This window comes from Dipodomys spectabilis, unplaced genomic scaffold (assembly GCF_019054845.1).
Source record: "Dipodomys spectabilis isolate Male_0828 unplaced genomic scaffold, ASM1905484v1 ptg000234l, whole genome shotgun sequence".
Lineage (NCBI taxonomy): Eukaryota > Metazoa > Chordata > Mammalia > Rodentia > Heteromyidae > Dipodomys > Dipodomys spectabilis.
Window position 1 is genome coordinate 827,631 of NW_024870911.1, and position 20,697 is coordinate 848,327.

The 20,697-nt window shown below is 36.0% G+C and overlaps 1 protein-coding gene across 1 annotated transcript in view; it reads right to left on the reverse strand.

The window, feature by feature from the left end:
- Positions 1 to 20,697, reverse strand: part of Ptprq (protein tyrosine phosphatase receptor type Q) — a 170,224-nt gene that overhangs the window by 51,372 nt on the left and 98,155 nt on the right. Inside the window, exons 27-29 of the mRNA XM_042698841.1 lie at positions 19,297 to 19,620; positions 2,933 to 3,054; positions 581 to 767 (exon numbers count right to left, since the gene is read on the reverse strand). Of these exons, the coding sequence (XP_042554775.1) occupies positions 581 to 767; positions 2,933 to 3,054; positions 19,297 to 19,620 (633 nt within the window). The remainder of the gene's footprint in view (positions 1 to 580; positions 768 to 2,932; positions 3,055 to 19,296; positions 19,621 to 20,697) is intronic.

The following is a 20,697-nucleotide window of genomic DNA, read 5'->3' on the forward strand; positions in this document are numbered from 1 at the left end:
GTGAGTACCATTCATTTGTTTCTATATTTACATTCTATATTTAATTCTATATTATATTTGTTTCTATATTTACTGAATAGTCTCCATAATTCTATTGTGTCTCAAAGGTGTCAATTGCAGTGTCCTTAAGCTTTTTGAATTTTCTTTAGAAATTTATTCCTAACAATATGGCATAGGGTAGGGTGAGGAACAGTAAGAAAGACAGATGATCTGTATAACTTGGAGGGGTGCTGGAGTGAGGGAAAGTAGGAGAAAATTGAGGGAAGGGGTAACAAGGTTGACAAGAAATGTACTCATTACCTTACTTATATAACTGAAACCCTTCTATACATCACCATGACAATAAAAAAGTAAAAATTAAAAAAAATTGGTCCTTGAAAATTGCTGACAGTCTTCCTTCTTCCACACTTTTCCTTTTCCCCTATGGAAGGGCTCCAGAATTTTAAACTACTATGCTATTGAAAAACGTAATAAAAATAAAGGAAAACTATTCTGACCAAACTTCAGTCATAAAACAGAAAAAAAAGAAAAACAGACAGTTGTCTCGACTACTGTTCAACAATGACCAAAGCCCCCTCACCTGACTCTAAAGTAGTAACGATGACCTTAGCACTTGATTCTCCATCCACGTATGCAGTGCTGACATTGCCAGTAAATGCAGTGACCACCACAGAATACCGTGTGAATATTTGTAAGTCGTTAATTTCTATGGTTTTATTTTCTTCATTTGATTTCATGAAGGAAACATTAAAGTCATCATTATCTACCTATGAGAAAAAAATAGTTAACAAGTAAGGACACATTATTCTAAAAAAAAATGAAGGCAACAACAATGTTTATATCAAGATGTTGGTATGTACAATAGAGTAAGATAATGCATATAAAGAAGCAACATACTTATCAGTAGTTAAAATATTAATTACTTTCCCATCCTTCTCTCTTTTATTCCCCATGCTCATTTTTAAGAGCTGTGTTTATAATGAGATTACAGAGTCATTTAAAAATATTTTGGCTTTCCTTTAAGTACAACCAAATTATAAGAGAGAACTATTTTCTATAATAAAATGACTTTCATTTGATACAGCACAGCTTCACCATTTTGTAATCTGCTTTTAATGCTTAACTCAAAGATAGTGGCAGTTTAATAATGTACTAAAACATTCACAGATATGCTCTGAAAGAAAGGACAGAAATTAGAGAATGAATGGGAACTCAGACTTTGCCTTTAGACAAAATGCATAGGTAACCCATTAAATTTTCTTTGAATGAACACAGACTGTTTGAGACAAATGAATCTCCATTTGGAGAAGAGCATAATGGCATAATAAAATAAAACAAGAGAGAAAGGCAAGGAAAGGAAGGAAAGAAGAAAAGGAATATCCTGAAATTGCTTAATTTAATGCATCAGATGACCTAAAAAAGAATGGTCATTAGGACCAGCAAATCCCCAAAAAGTGTCTAGGCACTTGTCCATTCTTTTACCAGCTAACAACCTTCATTACAGACACAGAATTTGGTTTGCAAGCTGGGTGCTAGTGGCCCATACCTGGAATCCTAGCCTAGGTGGCTGAGATCTGAGGATTGTGGTTCAAAGTGAGCCCAGGCAATAAACCACCAATAAACCACCAGAAAACCAAAAGTGGCACTGTAACTCAAAGTCGTAGAGCACTAGCTTTGAGAGAAAGAACTCAGGGACAGTGCCCAGACCCTGAGTTCAAGCCCCACGAGGAATGAAAAGAGATGGTGAAAACTAGAATTTGGTTTTCATGCTCAGGTTTCCCGAACTCCAAATCCAGATGTAGTACTGCTTTAATAAAGAGATCTTCATGTGGAAGGTGCCAAAGCTTTCCAGGCTCAATGCCTGGCACCACATTCATTCTTCCCTCCACAGATGTAGGCCTCCTCATGAATTTCAGTCATCTATCTGACAATCATCCTTCATCTGTTCCTCATCACCACAAATGGGCAGACATTTGCCAAATCTTACAGATTTAAATTAGTTTTCATTCCATTCTCTTACTATATTTCTTTTCTGCTAGCTTTTTTCATCTATTTACTCAGATAGTTTCCTGTTTCCCTAATATATCATCCCAGACATAGCACAGAAACTATCCAGAGCAACCATTCTGTAAAATAGATTTTATATACCTTCATTGCTTTAATTCTTTAATCGAGGCCCTTAATATAAACCTGAAGTCTGCAACATGTTACATTGTTGCTCTCTTTCTTTTGAATGTTATCCTGTGAGATGGCTGCACTGCTTTCTTTTGTTTGTAGTAATGAGGTATGGAACTCAGGGCTTCACCCTTACTAGACAAGTGCTTTCTCCTGTGAGTCATGTCCCTAAAACATCATATAAGATTCCTATCTGAGAGATGTTTCCTCCCAGGTCTTCTCCATCTCATGCTATTCTGTGTCCCTTTCCACTATATTTTAAATCAAAATTAACCACTTATTTCCATACATCATCTGTGACCTGAGAATAAGTGTAATAGTTAAATAGTTAAATGACTAAAACTGTACAAGCATTGAACACTAGTTATGTGTCAAAATGTTCTAAGTTCTTTATGCAGAAATCCTAAGAATCTCCAAATGGATAGACAGGTAAATAGGTAGGTAGGTAGGTAGGTAGATAGATACATAGATAGATGGGTAGACAGGCAGGCAGGCAAGCAGACAGACAGACAGACAGATAGATAGAAGTAGGTGGATATGGGTATGTGTGTGTGTGTGTGTGTGTGTGTGTGTGTGTGTGTGTGTGTGTGTGTGTGTGTGTGTGTGTGCCTATACAATTTAATATAGGTATTAACAAAGAAGTTAAACATATGTTCTAATTGGTAACAGAAACAAGCCTCAGATTCAAATAGTCTGACTCCAAAACTTATAAACATGTTCTCTAACCATCTATTAGTGAAGGCAAGTCATGCCTTACCGACTTGACATCAATCAGGTAGAATGTTGGTCCAGTAATGACAGCAGGTTCACTCCAGTTGATGTGGATGCTAAAAGGTGATGTTGCTACTACATGTACATTTTCAGGAGGACCATCTGGAGCTGTGTCAAGAGAAAAATCAATTATCTGCTACAGAAAAAAGTAATTTCTGCAGTATAATAATAGAAAAAACCATGAAAAATGAACAGTTTTTTATATTAACTTACAACATGTTAAAGGCATTAGCAAATTAAAAGACCCAATTCTTTAAAACTCATTACAACAGAACAAGAACCTTTCATAGGAGAAATTAATTAAAATCATGAACATATGATTTTTAAATTTGAAAGAGTATTTGGAAAATGAAGTACAAAATTGCTAAAATAAATCTTTTTAAATAGGTAATTATTTTATTTCAAAACAGATAAATTACCAGTCATGGTTGAAAAAAGAAAAAGGGGTAGAGTTGGAAACAGAAACTAGTATAAAGGAATTAGAATTATCCAAAGATACATAGGTCCTATGATTTCCCTTATTTGCAAGAACTAGTATATGTCTAGGATAATCTTACCAGACATGCAGAAAGGGTCAAAAGCTATGTACATATGACCTTATAAGATGATGCTAAGTGAAATGAGCCCCAAGATATGTACATAAGACTTTTTTCTTTGTTGCTGTTGTTTGTAATATATTATGTGATTTTTTGTTTCTTTTCTATGTTCTTCCCCCATGGTATAACCCCTGTTGTCACTGTATTTAATTCTGGTGCCTTGCATCTTGTAAATACATTTTTCTAATTTGGGGAAGGGAAATGAAATAAAAAGCTGAAACAAGGATACAGGATGGCCCATTGTAACAATGAGACATACAAGACACTATGTTGAAAACGAACTTTACAACTTGGGGCAAGAGGAGTTGGGAAGGTTGGAAGGGAAAGGATCGTAGGGGAAAAACAAAGGAGGGGGGTAACAACGCTAAATAGGAAATGTACTCATTACCTTACTCATGTAATTTTTAACCCCTCTGTATAGTATCTTTACAATTAAAAAATGGTCTTTGTTATGAAAAGAGGAAGGGTTGAGGGGAGAATGCAGTAATAATATTCAATGCATATCCTATGAAACTAGGAACATTGAGGGAATGAGTGGGGTTGAGAGGGATGGAAGAGAACGACGAAAGGGATGATACTGATCAAGATGAATTATACTCAAATTGACATGTTGAATGATAACCTCTTTGTACAACAAATCTATTATTAGACAGCCTCAACTCTATCCTACAGTCATCAGGATTCCAAACAAATTCTTTACATTACTGTAAAAAAGCTATGTACGTATGACCAGATAAGACGATGTTAAGTAAAATGAATCCCAAGATAGGGACACAAGTGGTTTTTTTTTTCTTTCTTGCTATTGTTCCTAATGTATTTATAATGTACTACATGATTTTTTTTGTTTCTTTGTATGTTCCTCCCCCATGGTATAACCCCTGTTTTCACTATATTTGATGTCCAGGCCATCCATCTTGTATATACACTTCTCTAACTTGGGGAGGGGAAGGAAAAAAACAAAATGCTTAAATAGGATACAGGTTGACCCATTGTAACAATGAGATGTAGGAGACACTATGTTGAAAAACAAACTTTATAATTGTTGTTTTTTTTAATATACTAAGTGATTTTTTTGTTTCTTTTGTATGTTCTGTCCCATGTGGTATATCTCCTGTTGTCATTGTATTTGATTTTGTTACCCTGGTATTGTATATACGTTTATTTGAATTAGGGAAGGGAAGGGGAATAACAGAATGGTGAGACAAAGGACAAGAGGGGAACCAATGCAATAGCGATATACACAAAACAATATGTTTGAAATGATCTGTACAGCTTGGGGTGGCGCTAGGGGGAGGGAAAGAAAAAGGAGAGAAGGGGTAACAAGTTTGATAAGAAATATACCTATTACCTATGTAATTGTAACCCCTCTGAATATCACTTTGAAAATAAAAGGGAAAAAAGAGTAAAGATGAGAACTAACTAAAAATAGTGTACTGAGAGGGCAAAGATCTATCAGGTCAATGAAGGAACCCAGACTCAATAGAAGCTACTCAGAGAAGCCAGGACTAGGGTGGGCTCTGGAGGTGAAGAAGATTCCAGAAATCAGAAGTGTGGAGTTAGGAACACTTCTGTGCTAAGTCACAAACACAAATGACAGCATCCACAGAGAGAATTTTACTCATGTCTACGTGTGAGCCAGTACTAGGGCTTGAACTTATGGCCTTGGCATTCTTCCTTAGCTTTTTCGCTCAAGGCTGGTACTGTACACTGAAACCCTATGTCCACTTCCAGCTCTTTGGTAGTTCATTGGAAATAAGATTCTTACGGATTTTTTTCTGCTGGAATCGTGCTGTGCTGTGATGTCATGAGGAAGTGGACCCACTTAATGGGTACAGTGGCTCAGGTCAGTCATTTTAGTTACTTGGGAAGCAGAGATCTGGAAGATCCTAGTTCTAGGTAGCCCCAGTCAGAAATGCAAGACTCAATCTGAAAAGTAACTTTTAAAAAAGAGTTAGGGGCCGGGCGCTGGTGGCTCACGCCTGTAATCCTAGCTACTCAGGAGGCTGAGATCTGAGGATCGCGGTTCAAAGCCAGCCTGGGCAGGAGAGACCTTGAGACTCCTATCTCCAATAAACCACCAGAAAACTGGAAGTGGTGCTGTAGCTCAAGTGGTAGAGCGCTCGCCTTGAGCTGAAGGGCTGAGGGACAGCGCCCAGGCCCAGAGTTCAAGCCCCATGACCGACAAAAAAACAAACAAACAAAAAAAAGAGGGGAATTGCTCAAGTGGCGAAGTGCTTGCCTAGCAAGCACCAGGCTCTGGGTTCAAATCCGGTATCATCAAAAAAAAAAAATGGTGAGACCTTAGATCTTTGGTCTTTTCTTCTCATGAATGGGACTGAGGCCCTTAGAGTAGAGGCTCCTCAGAATATTGAGCTAGCTTGTCTATTTTCTTTCTCCCAGTTGAGGACACAGCATTTCTCATTTCTCACTCACCCTTCCAGAAGAACTATTCCCGTAAGGAACCAAACATACTGGTGCCTCGATCTTGGATTAATTAGCCTCTGGAAGTGTGAATAAGATTCTGTTTTATAAATTACTCTGTCTCTGATATAGTACACAGAACCAATTAAAAAGGAGTTAATAGCAATGATAGTCTTCATCACTGTATTCCTGATCATTACAAAAGATTTCCCAAGAGATGTAATATATGTGGAATTTAGAGAGGAAATGAGGGACAGATTGTAGAGGGTCTTTAAGATTACTGCTAAGGTCTTTTTAAGAAGGTACCATAGACAAAAAGACAAATGTCATCATTAATTATTATGAACTAGAACAGGCCACCATAGATTGATAGATTGTGCTTTTTTTTTTTTTTTTTGGTGGTACCTAGGCTTGAACTTAGTCACTTGCATGCTTGCATGGCTGATGCTCTACCACCTAGACACCTAGACATATCTCCAGTCTGGTACTTACTGGAAATAAGAGTTTCTTAGCCTTTTCTTTGGGTGCTGTACTCAAACCTTAATCCTATAGGTTCCAGGAGTCTGAGTAGCTAGGATTACAGATATGAGCCCTTGATACCCAACTAGATGGAGTTCTTGATATCAAACTTATACGGTGAAGATCACTCCAAATTAATAGGACCAAAAGAGGAAAGACCATCTCCAGAGACAAGCTGATTCATGGACCTTTATAGGGTCAACTCAATACTGTTAGGACTATACTTTTAAACTCAATTTTTTCTAACAGACCAATGGGAAATCACCTGCCTGCTGCCCAGATATGATTATGAAAATTTTGCTGAAAACTTTTCTTGGAAAGTTCATGAACTTTCATTACAATAGAGATGGTATGGTAGCTTTTATTTTAAAATCTTTCCAGAGGATATGTCCACAAGTATGTTCCACAGTATGTGCCTTTGGAGTATCACTAAGTACAGACGCCAAACTATTTCCCAAAACCTGAGCTTGCAAATAGGTGTGTAGAGCAGCCAAAAATCAGCATCATGCCTTATTTGAGCTTCTTGCCTTCCACAGTAAAATGTCAAGCCTGCAATCATTCCTGTCATAGTTGCGATCAAACTCTGCTACCCCATGCAGAGCTGAGAGGAAAATGCCACTCACAACACATCTAAGCATTCTACTAAATATTTTATGTGCCATACACTGATAAATCATGTTTTAAAAGCGAATTATTTAGCACCTTGCTGAGCTGTGCTTAAATGTCATTTTAGGGAAATTTTTCAAAGTTGTTGTTTCTGTTCCTTCTTCCTATGCTTACATGTTCAGTAAACTTAATAATAAGATTGCCTGTTTTGTTATATAAGTACTTCTCCTAGAATGTATTTTCTCTTAGCATGTGTTGTAACAGCCTCAGTCCTTGAAAGATGAGAACTTTGAAGTCCAAACGAACTACAAACAATTAAACATAACACTATATATATGTAACAATAAATAATGCTATGCTTGTGACTGAAAGATGAGAGACAATTATTTGATTAATTCATATGTGATCTAAAAGAAAAATTTAGAACACCCAATAACAATCTATTCTGTAAACAGCATGTAATTATTTTAGTAACATTTAAATACTCCAGGTGTATTTATAAACTCATTAAACTTGTAGATGTTTTAGGTAAATCTCTCTAGGAATTTTTCAAAATTCCAAAAATGCATGGCCGTATACATTATTATTGTTTACTCTTTGACCATAGTATATAGTAATCTATTACTAGAGTCACGTAAAGAGAAAATGCAAAATTACAATTATGAATGTCCACTGCCAAATAAAGGAAGCTGGGGGTGGATAAAGTGATGGGAGAGTGGCTGGGAATCCGCCAGTTTGAGAGCTTCGTAACGCATAAGCATCCTAGGGAAGCTTTGTTTGTCTCCCCATAAACTGTCACATTCTGATTTAAGATTGTTTGTGAAATGAATCTGGTCAGTAATGGGCCAAGATATCACTATACCCTTTTTCTTATAAATCACAGCAATTTACTCAGTAGGAATGATCTATCCTTATTCTCTCATTCTCCATAATCCAATCACTTCCTCTCATAAGCACTTTTCCCCTGGTTTTCACAATAATGCATTTTCTGTAACTAACAACCATCATTTCCTGATTATCATGCTTCTATCCTTGCGCAGGAATGTGGGTCTTATGTGGGTCAGGGTCATCTTTCCCATCCATCTGTGTCTCCCTGCTAAGTGTATTAGTTGAAAGGTGAGTCTGGATAGACCATCATTTTGCCTAGCCCATGTAAAACGTTTGAATGTCCTCCAGTCTGGGTCACTTCATTAAGGACCAATGAATTTTGATGTATCTAACACTCTAATTTGAGAATAGGCACATTTAAAGACTTGTTACCAACTTTGCCTTCTGTAAATCTCTTTAAATCTAATTTAATGCTAGAAAACATTATAGAGCATACTGTCTGATTTTTAATTTACCATCCAATGGTGAGTTTCCTAGAGAATGGACATAAAATAATTAAAATATTTAACAGTCACTCACAAGAGAGAAAATCTTAAGCTCTGTACATTTAGGTTGCCTATTTGCATATAAATTCATTTTAAAGTTTATTTAAAAGGCATAACATTCTGACTGTTCGTTTCAGAACCTATGAGAACACAAGATTCCTACAGACTATCACCACAAAGTAAAAAGCTCTGTTGCTACTCAGTTACACAGTACTAACAACTTCGAGAATTGTGGGTTGACTTTGCTTCAGTAGACCAAGATAATTTAAGCTTTGAATTTTAGACGTCTCTAGAGATCAGAGAAAATATAATTAGGTGGATGAATTCCTTGGGTTTTAAAGAATTCAGGACATCATGGGCACAAAAGAAGCTCAACAATTACATTTTCGTATTAATGCACTCCAAGAACATCTCTAGACCTACCTCTTCAGTGGTTATGGCTCTGTGATAATTGGCTCATCTACACTAATGTTGGATGTTTCCCTAGATAGCAATAGCTTCAGGGCCTAGCATGGAATACCATTGTTAAAAGGGTATTTCAATAGAAATATATAAAGATAATGTGTGAAATATTTCTTACAATTCTACGATAGTTTAAGTTTGATTTATACTTAGATTTTCTGTAAGCTTAAGAATTTATCAGATTAGACTGCTCCATGAGGATGGAGAATGATTCATGGAAGTTCACACTGATTTATTACATAATCATCTCATTGGATTCTTAACACAGTTGCTATGTGACTCATTTCACATTGGATTATGTTAAAAATAATGTCAAAACCTTAAACAATACACTAAAAAAGAAAGAAAAACAAAACTTACTAGCTATGTTAAGCAGGAATGAAAATATTCTCTTTACTATTGATTTAGGAGAACACGTCTTTTCCTAGAATTGCATCATATTTTTGAAACCACTTTGTACCACAGTGGTTTCCAAAATATGGTCTCCAGGCCAGTGGCATTGGCATCACTGAGAATGCCATTAGAAAGCAAATTCTCCAGCCATACCTTACATTGCAAATCTTACCCGGAGCATGAGATTAAACAAATAGCATTCACTCCAGTTGAGAGTCAAGATTGTAGTTCAAGTTTAAGAACAAATTAAGAACCAATACTAACATGCTCTAGGAAGAAGTAGTGATACAGCTTTTCAGATTAGTGACCAATGATTACAACTCTTAGTAAGAATGGCAAGAGGATTACATTACAGCTTCTGTGAGGTCTGTGGAGAAACTCAGGAGCAGGCAGTCAATATGGCTATACATACATCAAGCTACACCAATTCCACAGATTAGTCTACTTCTTTTTCATTCTATTTTTTTTCTGGCTAAACTATGAAGTAAGATTGCTCCTACCATCTGACAAACTTGTTTAACTATTTTAACAAACCATTTAGATATTTTAAATATTTTAATTCATTTTAAAATAGACATGTATTGATTTAATCCACTGTTTAAATCCTGCTAGATATATTATGTGCATGTGTCTTTTCTCTGTGAAGTAATTCACATTTCTTATATTAATAAAAAGAAAACTCAAAATTAAGTCCCAGTCTAATTCTCAGTCTAAAATAGACTGATTTGGTAAAATAAAACAGCTGAGTATATCATATTTGGATAGTAACTGAGCAGGAGAATACTCGTTTTTTGACAGTAACCAGGCAAATGTTTGAAAGAGAAAGGGACTAGGTGGAACCAATCCAGATGCTCCTCAGTAGATGAATGGATCAAGAAAATGTGATACACACACACACACACACACACACACACACACACACACACACACACACACATATATAAATTCTATGCCTCCATCAGAAAGAATGACATTGCCCCATTTGTTAGGAAATGGAAAGACTTGGAAAAAATTATATTAAGTGAAGTAAGCCAGGCCCAAAGAAACATAAGTCCCCTTATTTGCAATAACTAGTATATGTCTGAGACAAGCAGAAAAGGCCAAAAGCTATGTACATATGACCAGAGAAGATGATGTTAAGTGAAATGAAAACCAAGATAGCGACACAAATATCTTTTTTTCTTTCTTGTTATTGTTTCTAATGTATTCATAAGGTACCATGTGATTTTTTTGTTTCTTTGTATGTTCCTCCCCCATGGTATAACCCCTGTTTTCACAGTATTTGTTGTTGGTGCCCTGCATCTTGTATATACACTTCTCTAATTTGGAGAGGGGAAGGAAAAAAAACAAAATGCTTAAATAAGGATACAGGTTGACCCATTGTAACAATTAGAAATACAAAACACTATGTTGAAAACGAACTTTACAACTTCAGTGGGGGGGGGGGGGTGCAGGGGCAGGTGTGGAGGTGGTAGGGAAGGGATGTTAGGGGAAAAACAAAGGAGGAGGCAACAATGCTTGATAAGAAATGTACTCGTAAAAAAAAAAAAAAGAAAAAAAATGTACTCGTTATCTTGCCCATGTAATTGTAACTCCTCTGTACGGTATTCTCACAATTAAAAAAAAAAAAAGATCACTCACTATTCAAGCACTACACAGTATAAAATGGTGTGTAGAAGACAAATGCCTTCCTTCCATACTCATAAAAAGTCTCTTTTCTTTTCACAGTGGAAGATTTCAAGCCCCTGACCTTCTACATGCAAGGCAAGTGCTCTGTCACTGAGCTATGTCCTAGCCCTCACCCCATACTTAAATAATAGGTATGCAGGCAGAGTTGAAACATTCGTAAGGCATGATAGCAGACCATTTTTCTCATCAACTCAGAATCCTACAAAAGTAAGTGATAAATAATTATAATACGATATGTTTTATAGTTTAGAAGCTAGTTTGGGGAAATGGGAATAGAATAGGGGATTGCCAAAGGATATCAGTAATATAAAGCAAAAACAAAAGGAACAGTAGCTAGTTTCCAAAAGAGGAGTATGAGAAGAACAGTATGAAAGCAAAGCAAAGGCTCTAGAACATGAAGGATGCAGATGTAATGGTTTTTCTTTCTTGCTCTTATTTTTAACATATTTATAAGGTATTTCTTTGTTGCTTTGTATGTCCCTCCCCCACGGTATAACCCCTGTTTTCACTGTATTTGATGTTGGTATAATTTGTGGAGGGGAAAGGCAAAAACAAATCGTTTAAATAGGGATACAGGTGGACCCATTGCAACAATGAGATGTACAAGTCGTTATGTCGAAAAACGAACTTTACAACTTTGGTGGGGGGTGGGGGGAGGAGGATCGGGTGGGGAGAGGGGAGGAGTATGGGGAGGAATGGAAGGGGAAACAAAGAGGAGGCAACAATGCTTGATAAGAAATGTACTCCTTATCTTGCCCATGTAATTGTAACCCCTGTGTAAGGTATTTTCACAACTTAAAAAAAAAAAGAAAAAGAAAAACAAACTTTACAATTTTGGCCGGATAGTGGGGATGGAGGGGTGGGAAGGGGAAAGGGGGGGAGATGGGAAGAGATGGTAGGGGAAACAAAGGAGGAGGCAACAACATTTGATAAGAAATGTACTCATTATCTTGCCCATGTAATTGTAACCCCTCTGTACGGTATTTTCACAATGAAAGAAAAAGAAGAAGAAAAAAAAATAAATAAGTTTTATAGCTGGGCACAGGTAACTCAGGCCTATAATCCTAGCTACTCAGGATGCTGAGATCTGAGGATCACAGTCCAAAGACAGCCTGGGAAAAAAGTGCTGAGACTCCTAACTCCATAATTTGTGGAGAGGAAGGGCAAAAACAAATCGTTTAAATAGGGATACAGGTGGACTCATTGCAACAAGGAGATGTACAAGTCGTTATGTGGAAAAACGAACTTTACAACTTTGTTGGGGGTGGGGAGGATCGGGTAGGGGGGGCAAGGAGGGGTATGGGAAGGGATGGGAAGGGGAAACAAAGAGGAGGCAACAATGCTTGATAAGAAATGTACTCGTAAAAAAAAAAAAGAAAAAAAATGTACTCGTTATCTTGCCCATGTAATTGTAACTCCTCTGTACGGTATTCTCACAATTAAAAAAAAAAAAAAGATCACTCACTATTCAAGCACTACACAGTATAAAATGGTGTGTACAAACCAGAATGCAAGGAAAACTGTTCTCAGAAGTCTCTGCTCTAACAAAGGAGGAAGCAACAATGCTTGATAAGAAATGTACTCATTACCTTGCTCAAGTAACTGTAACCCCTCTGTACAGTGTTTTCACAATTAAAAAAAACATTAAAAAAGGAAAAAAGAAAAATGAACTTTACAACTTGCGGGGGTGGGGGGGGTAGGGAGGATGGGAGGGCAGGGATGGGAAGGGGAAACAAAGGAGGAGGCAACAATGCTTGATAAGAAATGTACCCATTACCTTGCTCATGTAATTGTAACCCCTCTGTACGGTATTTTCACAATTAAAAAAATTAATAAAAAAGAATATAACCCCAAAAATGAATATCCTAATGTTTGTCAAAGAAACATTTTTTTTTACATATGGAGAGAAAATGATAAAATATTTTCAGCAGAGGAATGACATGGTCATTCAAAATGGTATTCAAAAGCTGAGCTAGAAGATAGAAAATAGAACTGACAGATCATTTAGTTTCTTTTTACAATAATCCAGGAAATAAATGCTAAGAGATGCCTATTACCTTGCTCATGTCACTGTAACCCCTATGTACATATTTTTTTTACAATAAAAATATACAAAAAAAGAAAAGTACAAATACAAAAGGAATATAGAAGGTAAATTCAACTTAGTCTCAGGTATTGAATTGTGGTGGGTGAGAACAAATAAGAATCACTTCTAAAATCACGAAAGTAAAGTCTAAAACACTGGCAGTGGCTTGGGCTCAGTGGTAACAGGGAGAGTGACTGAAAATCTACAGTGATCAGATCAATAACTTCAATATTCCTGCCCCACAGGAGGTAGATGTTTTGAATCACACATTTGGTAGCTTTAGTTGATGATTTGGAAGACTTTCATCAGCTTCTAACTAATTTTATGGAAGTATAACCGTCATTCAAAGAATAAATTGTGCTGATTTTCTCTGGTAATAGACATAGAATCATTCTACAAATGTATTGTCACTCATAGGCTTTGCTATGTCTTGAAATATATGTTTCTTATTTTTGTCTAATATGGTTTCTTTCATTAAATAATGGTTTTTTCATAGAAAAGAGAAGTTGTATTTATGTTGCTGTAGTAATGCATTGTAGGTGCATTATACAGTTTAGCATAAATTAATAAAATTGAATATATCTCAATATATTCAATATGTTATCAGCATTTTCTTATTTTAAATAATGTAGGGGGTATTCTGTCCTTTGGCTTTTCTTCTTCTGAGATGATAAAGTTACATTCCTTAGAAACTTCTTTGATGAGGCATGTTTTGTTGAATTTTTTTTTAACTCAACAGATGTTTGGGTAGTTAAAATTCCTCATGAGTATGGTATCCTGTGGTTTTCACAACCTAAGTGTTACCTCAGGAATTTTTCCTCTCTTGCAATCTTCCAGTCCTGGTGGTCTACAGGAGATGCACATCACAAGAGTCTCATCATTCCATACTAATTTCATACCCACACTTCTTTAAAGTTGTACAGTTCCTCAATGCTGACATTATGTGTACCACACAAATTTTTAACAGCTTTCTATTTTACATCCCAACTCTTGCCCAAGTGAAACTGATTTTGAGTATGGGAATAATCAGAAAAATGAGAAGGGAGGAAAATACGGGCAAGATTTTAATATTTCAAGTTAAATGTTTGTTTTTTTTTTACTTTTGTAATTTTACTTTGTATCTCCATATACACAGCATGAAGAAAGGTTATTATTATGCAAATAACTCAAGGAGAAATACAATTTGGCTTCCATTACACAGATCAGAGGATATGGAGGAAGGGAATGTTAGCCCGAGTTTGCCAAATATTGTCTCTTTTATTCACTCTAGTGTGCCTCTGTAGATTCAGATTCAGAGACTAACTCAATTGAATTCTCATTATATTCTCACTTTGCTCCTTGGATTCCTAGTTTTGCTCCTCTCTTCATGAGCTCACAGGAGTTTAAAAATAACATATTTCTTACACTACAAGGCATTTTAGAGGCTTTTATACTTATCTTCAGACTTTTAAAAAATATTAGGTTGTATCATAAAATAAAAGCCAATTTCAGAAATAAATGAATAATACATAGTTCACTAAGGTTCTTTATCCAAATGAATTTTTGCTTGTAAAATGTCCAAATGTTAATATTTGATATGCACAATAACTATATAAACATTATTTGATTACTAAAAATAATACTACTGCTGAAGCTGGGTGCCAATGGCTTATTCCTGTAATCCTAGTTACTCAGGAGGCTGAGATCTGAAGATTGTAGTTTGAATGCAGCCCATTCAGGAAAGTCTGTGAGACTCTTACCTCGAATTAGTCACAGAAAAAGCCAGGTAAGGCACTATGTCTCAAGTGACAGAGCACTATCTTTGAGCACAAGGAGCTCAGGGACAAAGTCCAGGCCCAGAGTTCAAGCCTCAGGATTGGAGGAAAAGAAAAACTACTACAGCTCTTTATGATTTATACTACTTGGCTTCTCTAATTTAGTAATGTTATTTTACAACAGATTATATATGCAGTGTATGTACACACACGTTATATATGTATGTAGTAATATGCATGATACACATAAGCTTTTGTTTTTTATATCAATGCAATCTCAGATGATCTCTCCTTGACATTGTATAATAAATATAAATTTTCCTTTACCATATAATTAGATTTAGAAATTCAAGCATATATTTTTAATTTTTTATTGTAACGATACTGTACAGAGGAGTTTCAGTTACATGAGTAAAGTAATGGATATATTTCCTATAGAGCATTGTTACGCTCTCCTTTGTTTTTCCCCTACCATCCCTTCCCTCCTCCCCTCCCCAACTCCGCCCCACCCCGAAGTTGTAAAATTCCTTTTCAACATAGTGTCTTGTATGCCTCATTGTTACAATGGGTCAGCCTGTGTATTTATCATTAGTTGCCTCTTCAACTAGAGGCAAAAAGCAAAAAATCTCTTCATTCCTTAAGTCAAAGGACTCAATTCATCGACATAATTTCAAAAGTTGAAGTATTTGTTAGTTTCAGCACTGCCTTTTTAGATGTGGTTGTGTGCTAGTTAAACATTTTTGTAATTACTTAAAGAGTGCTTATAAGAGCTGGTCCATTGGAATGACTGCTTTATTAGGCAGGACCAGGTACTCCCTGAATGACATGCTTATGGGAAGCAGGCAGAATCTCTCCTATCACAAGTTGCATAGATATATTTTAACATGAGGTATCCACTGGCTAGATCTGGCATGTTTAGATAAAGCAGCTACATCTTCTTAACTTTTAAAAAAATTAGTTGCAAAGAAGAAATGGGATATTTTCACACAAAAGTGCCTAATCTTCCAGTTTCCCTGGAAACGTCAGAAGATTTAAAAGCGTGGGCTGTCTATAGTATAATAACTAGCTAGCAATAATGTGGTCCCTTTATAGAGGATACATGCTCTATTAACTTGCCAAGGGTTCATCACTCCCAATCATCTACCAGTAGCCAACTTCATTCAAAATGGTATTTGTCTGACTCCAAATTACTTCAGTTCCTGTGATTTCCACATTTATTGTTCAATCAATGTCCCACTTTTCTATCACATCTGCCTTTGTAATTTTACCTACTGCTACCAGCTAAGAGAACGATAACCCTTAGCTTTAGTGATGTTGTAATCTCAAGAATCCTTTTCATTTCATTTCTTTTAAAATCAGTAGGTCCGTAATTGTGACTCTTATTAACTGATTCCAGAATGAACCAGTTCTCATATTTCTCTCTTCTTTTCATGGCACTGTCATTATTACTATCACCTGTATGTAGCTTATTCTATTACCTACTGTAGCTTATTCCAACAAATTTCACTCATTTGAGAAATACCTAGATTATCTACTAGTACCAGGCATGACTCAAGGTGATAGGAAATGGCAGTGATCAAGGTATTCTCTAAAATCAAATGAAGAAAAATGAAAAAGGTAAGGTAATTGTTAACTGTTGGTTACAACATGATGTTATATAAAATTGTTACCTAGATATTTTCAGATTGAATGGTCAGAGAAATTTATTCTGAGCAAGAATTATTAGAATTAAATAGAAATCTATACATATCTTTATTATACATATCTTCTGCTCATGTGAAGAGAGATGTGGAGGAACATTCCACCCAAATAAAAAATGTTGGGCAAAGACATAGGGACTAAAGTTTACTTTCCATTTTTAGGTAGCAAATACAGTGTAATGTGAGTAGTAGGTTAAAAAAGGGGGGAAAGTGGTAATAAATAAAGGTAAAGTATTAGGTAGAAAGCAATCATGCAGGGCTTTGCTAAACTTGCTAAAGAATTTATATTTTATCATTTAAGCTATGGGAACTCATTGGCAGCTTAAACACGAAAGTGACTCATCTGTTAGGTTTTCTAATACAAATGTAACAGTTTAGGTGATCAGCTTGGTTCACACAGTGCTAGCAAGCAAGGAAGGGTTGGAGTCATACAATAGCAATGCATATGAAGACCGGACCTATTTAGATGGTGTTGTCAAAATGAGTCACTGGCAGAGAGAAGATGATTTTCATTTTCTGCAAGCAACAAATAATAATAGTATCTGCTATGAAGACAAAAGAAATTCAAGGATGAGAAGGTCCAATAATATGCATGTCTAGTAGTATCAATTTATCAAATAAAGAAATTGAGCTAGAGTTCTAGATTAAGCTTCAGGACTTCACACAGAGACTGGAGAATAATCAGCTTAGAAGTAGACTCTAAAGCCAGAGGTCACAAGGACACTTACAGAAAGGTAAAATCTCTTCAGCATGTGTGCTGATAAGAATAGAAAATAACAGGTCTAGATCTCCTAAAACTAAAAAAAAAAAGAAAAAGAAAATATTAGTATAAGGTCCAGTCAGCAAAGGAGGAAAAGCTAGCTAGGGAGAAAGGAGAAAAAATAAAAAGGTCCATCTTCCAGAAACCAAAAGCCAAAGCACTAGAACAGAAAGTAGTAGAAAATATGTTAAAGGCTGATTTATCAATATTCTACCTCAAATGTTGGAGTACATTAACAAAGATTTGCTAAATATTCACTCCCACAAACAGGAGTGCTCTGGGGAATAGTAAAAAGGGGCATATTTAGTAGTTTTAATAAATGTTCTGGATTAAAGTATATTTCATGGTCTAACATAGTATTCACTTGTCACTGAGAATCTATTATGTATGTGTGTGAGGTGTGCTACTATAAGAATAAGTCCCAATATTTTTTAAGAAAATATAATTTGCATTTGAAAGGAATCATTGAGTAAGAGCCTTGGTAACCAAAGAAAGACCCATATTTGGAGGGCATGGGTAGATGGTACTGGGAAGGGTAGTAAAATTTGTAGTGGCTTTAAATTTGTACTGGCTTGCAAGACACTGCAGGTAATTTATCAGTACTGCATGGAAGTTAACACAACTGTTTATAGAGAGAATTCAGAATAAGAATTAGAAATTTACTGATACAAATATCATTTGTGAAAATGTCTTTTAAAAACCAGGATGACCAGCTAAAGTTTTAAAATACAAACTTTTAAGTTTTACAATATGAACTTAGGTGCTGGTAGCTCACTCCTGACTTTCAGAAGGCTGAGATTTGAGGATTGGGTTTAAAAATCAACCCGAGCAGGAACATCAATAAAATTCTTTTTTTAATGTTTTATTATTGTGAAAATACTGTACAGAGGGGTTACAGTTACATGAGCAAGGTAATGAGCACATTTCTTATCAAGCATTGTAGGAGGCAACAATAAAACTTTTTTTTTGGGGGGGGTCTGGTCGTGGGGCATGAACTCTGGGCCTGGGCGCTGTCCCCCAGCTCTTCAGCTCAAGGCTAGCATTCTACCACTTGAGCCACAGTGCCACTTCTGGCTTTTTTTTTTTTTTTCTTTTTCTGCTTATGTGGTGCTGAGGAATCGAACCCAGGGCCTCATGAATGCAAGGCAAGCTCTCTACCACTGAGCCACCTTCCCAGCCCCAACAACAAAATTCTTATGTTCAATTAACCACCAAAAAGCCAGAAATAGAGCTGAGTCTAAAGTGGTAGAGTACCAGCTTTGAGTAAAAAAGCTAAGGGAAAGCCCAGGCACCGAATTCAAGCCTCAATACTAACTCTCTTTCTCTATCTATCTCTCTATATTTATGTTTGTAACACACATATATATGTGTATGTGTACATGTGCACACATATATACATGCTTGTGTGTGTGTATATATATATATATATATATATATATATATATATATGTTGTAAGAGCAATCTTTATCTACACTTTAGTAGTTTCTATGCAAAGGCATCTAAGGAGATTTCCTGGAGGTAAAAGTTGCAAAAGAAATGCAGATGACAATATACTGTTGAGTTACATATTTTTGTATTTTTTGTTCCCTCAATCTAACATTTTTAAAAGAGTATAAAGATACCAATCAGGGGGCACTGGGTAGCAGTTAACATGGCCTAAATGATACACCACAATGGAGCCTTTCTATAATGCTTTGTTGCAGTATGGGACTTGTCAAAACACAATGGAGTATTTCTATAATGCTTTGTTGCAGTATGCAACTTGTCAAAATTCTGGAAACTTAGGAAAATCCTTGATAATAAGCACAAATGAATTTTCTACTGGATTTACGTTGAATGAAAACATGTTATTGCTTAAGCTAGCCTGCCTGTATAATAACTTATTTTTATGTTCAGTGACTTTCTGCACAGTTGGATTAAGGCGAAATCTTTAGAATATTGACACAAAGCAGAACAAAATTCAGGATGTCCCTGGCAGGGCACTACTCACGTCCAGGCAGGGTTTGTGTAGAAATCCAGTTGGAAGCATTGCCATAGCCAGCATTGGTACTGGCAGCCACTTGGAATCTATACCATCTAAACTTCTTCAGTCCATACACTGTCTCTTCAGTGAGGTCAGCATCATAAAGGTATTGAATGTTTTGGTTCTCAACACAGTCTTCAAATTCCCATTCACTGCATTTCTGAGCACGAAGCTGAGTGGTTATCTTGTAATTTTGGAAGTAGCCAAGGATGCTATCAGGTCTCATCCATGTCAGTGTTGCACTAGTCGACTGAACATTGGACAAAGCGATGTTTGTGGGTGCACTGGGAACTAAATATTAAAAGGGAAACAAACAGAAATAACCAGAATTATCAATCATTTGTAAACAGAAGAAATGAGATGCAAAAATATTCTGTGATGATGCAGCCAGTGGAAATCAATCAAATACTACAGCACTTACATTAGACATCAAATAACAAAATAGCAAAATAACAAAAAGGTCATGATTTTTAAGCCCATGATTTCTGCCAAGTCCATGAAAACTTGGGTTCAGATAGAAAGAAATTTTTTGCTGGTAGAAAAGAAAATCTTGTGCTCATATCACCCTAAGTAATTCCCTAGGTATATTCTGTATTTTTAGTGTATGGTTCCCAAGAAAAATCATTTTCATATTTAGGGGTCTCTATAGACATAAATGTATTTCACATGATGTTTATTATTTGTGCATATTTAAGATTACCAGAACCTTTTATAGAGCACCCTCAAGTACATTGATGTTAAAACATAGACTAAGGCACTGAAATTCTAACTACAATCACATGATCTCCAGAAGAGAATTATTAAGGGCCTAAGATAATCATGATTTCTGAACTTGAAGAATAATCAGGAGGTCAGAATGACTGATAGTAGCCCAGCCAAGATCTGATAAGAAAGACTGAAGGACAGATTGTCTACTTTATTTTTTTTTTAATTTAATTTTATTTTATTTGAGAACATACTGTACAGAGGGGTTACAATTACATGGGCAGGATAATGCATACATTTCTTACCAAGCATTGCAGCTTCCTCCTTTGTTTACCCTTCACCTCCCTTCCCAGCCTCCCCCCTCCCTCCCAGATTGTCTACTTTATTATAGGACATTGCTTTGGCTTTCATTTGAGCCAAGAAGTGTCTATGTAAGAGCAGGAGGCTCTCTCTAACATATGCTTTCATAGAATCACACTAACCACCAAGCTGAGAATAGATAGAAGGCAGAAAAGGATGGAAATGAAGATACTAGTTAGCAGGTATTCAATGTCAGTGTTGATACAAGAGCTCTTGTAGGCCTGGACTAAGATGGTATCAGCAGTAGTGAAAAAAGTATTTAGCTCATAAACAGATCTTACAAGAGAACAGACCAGATATTCT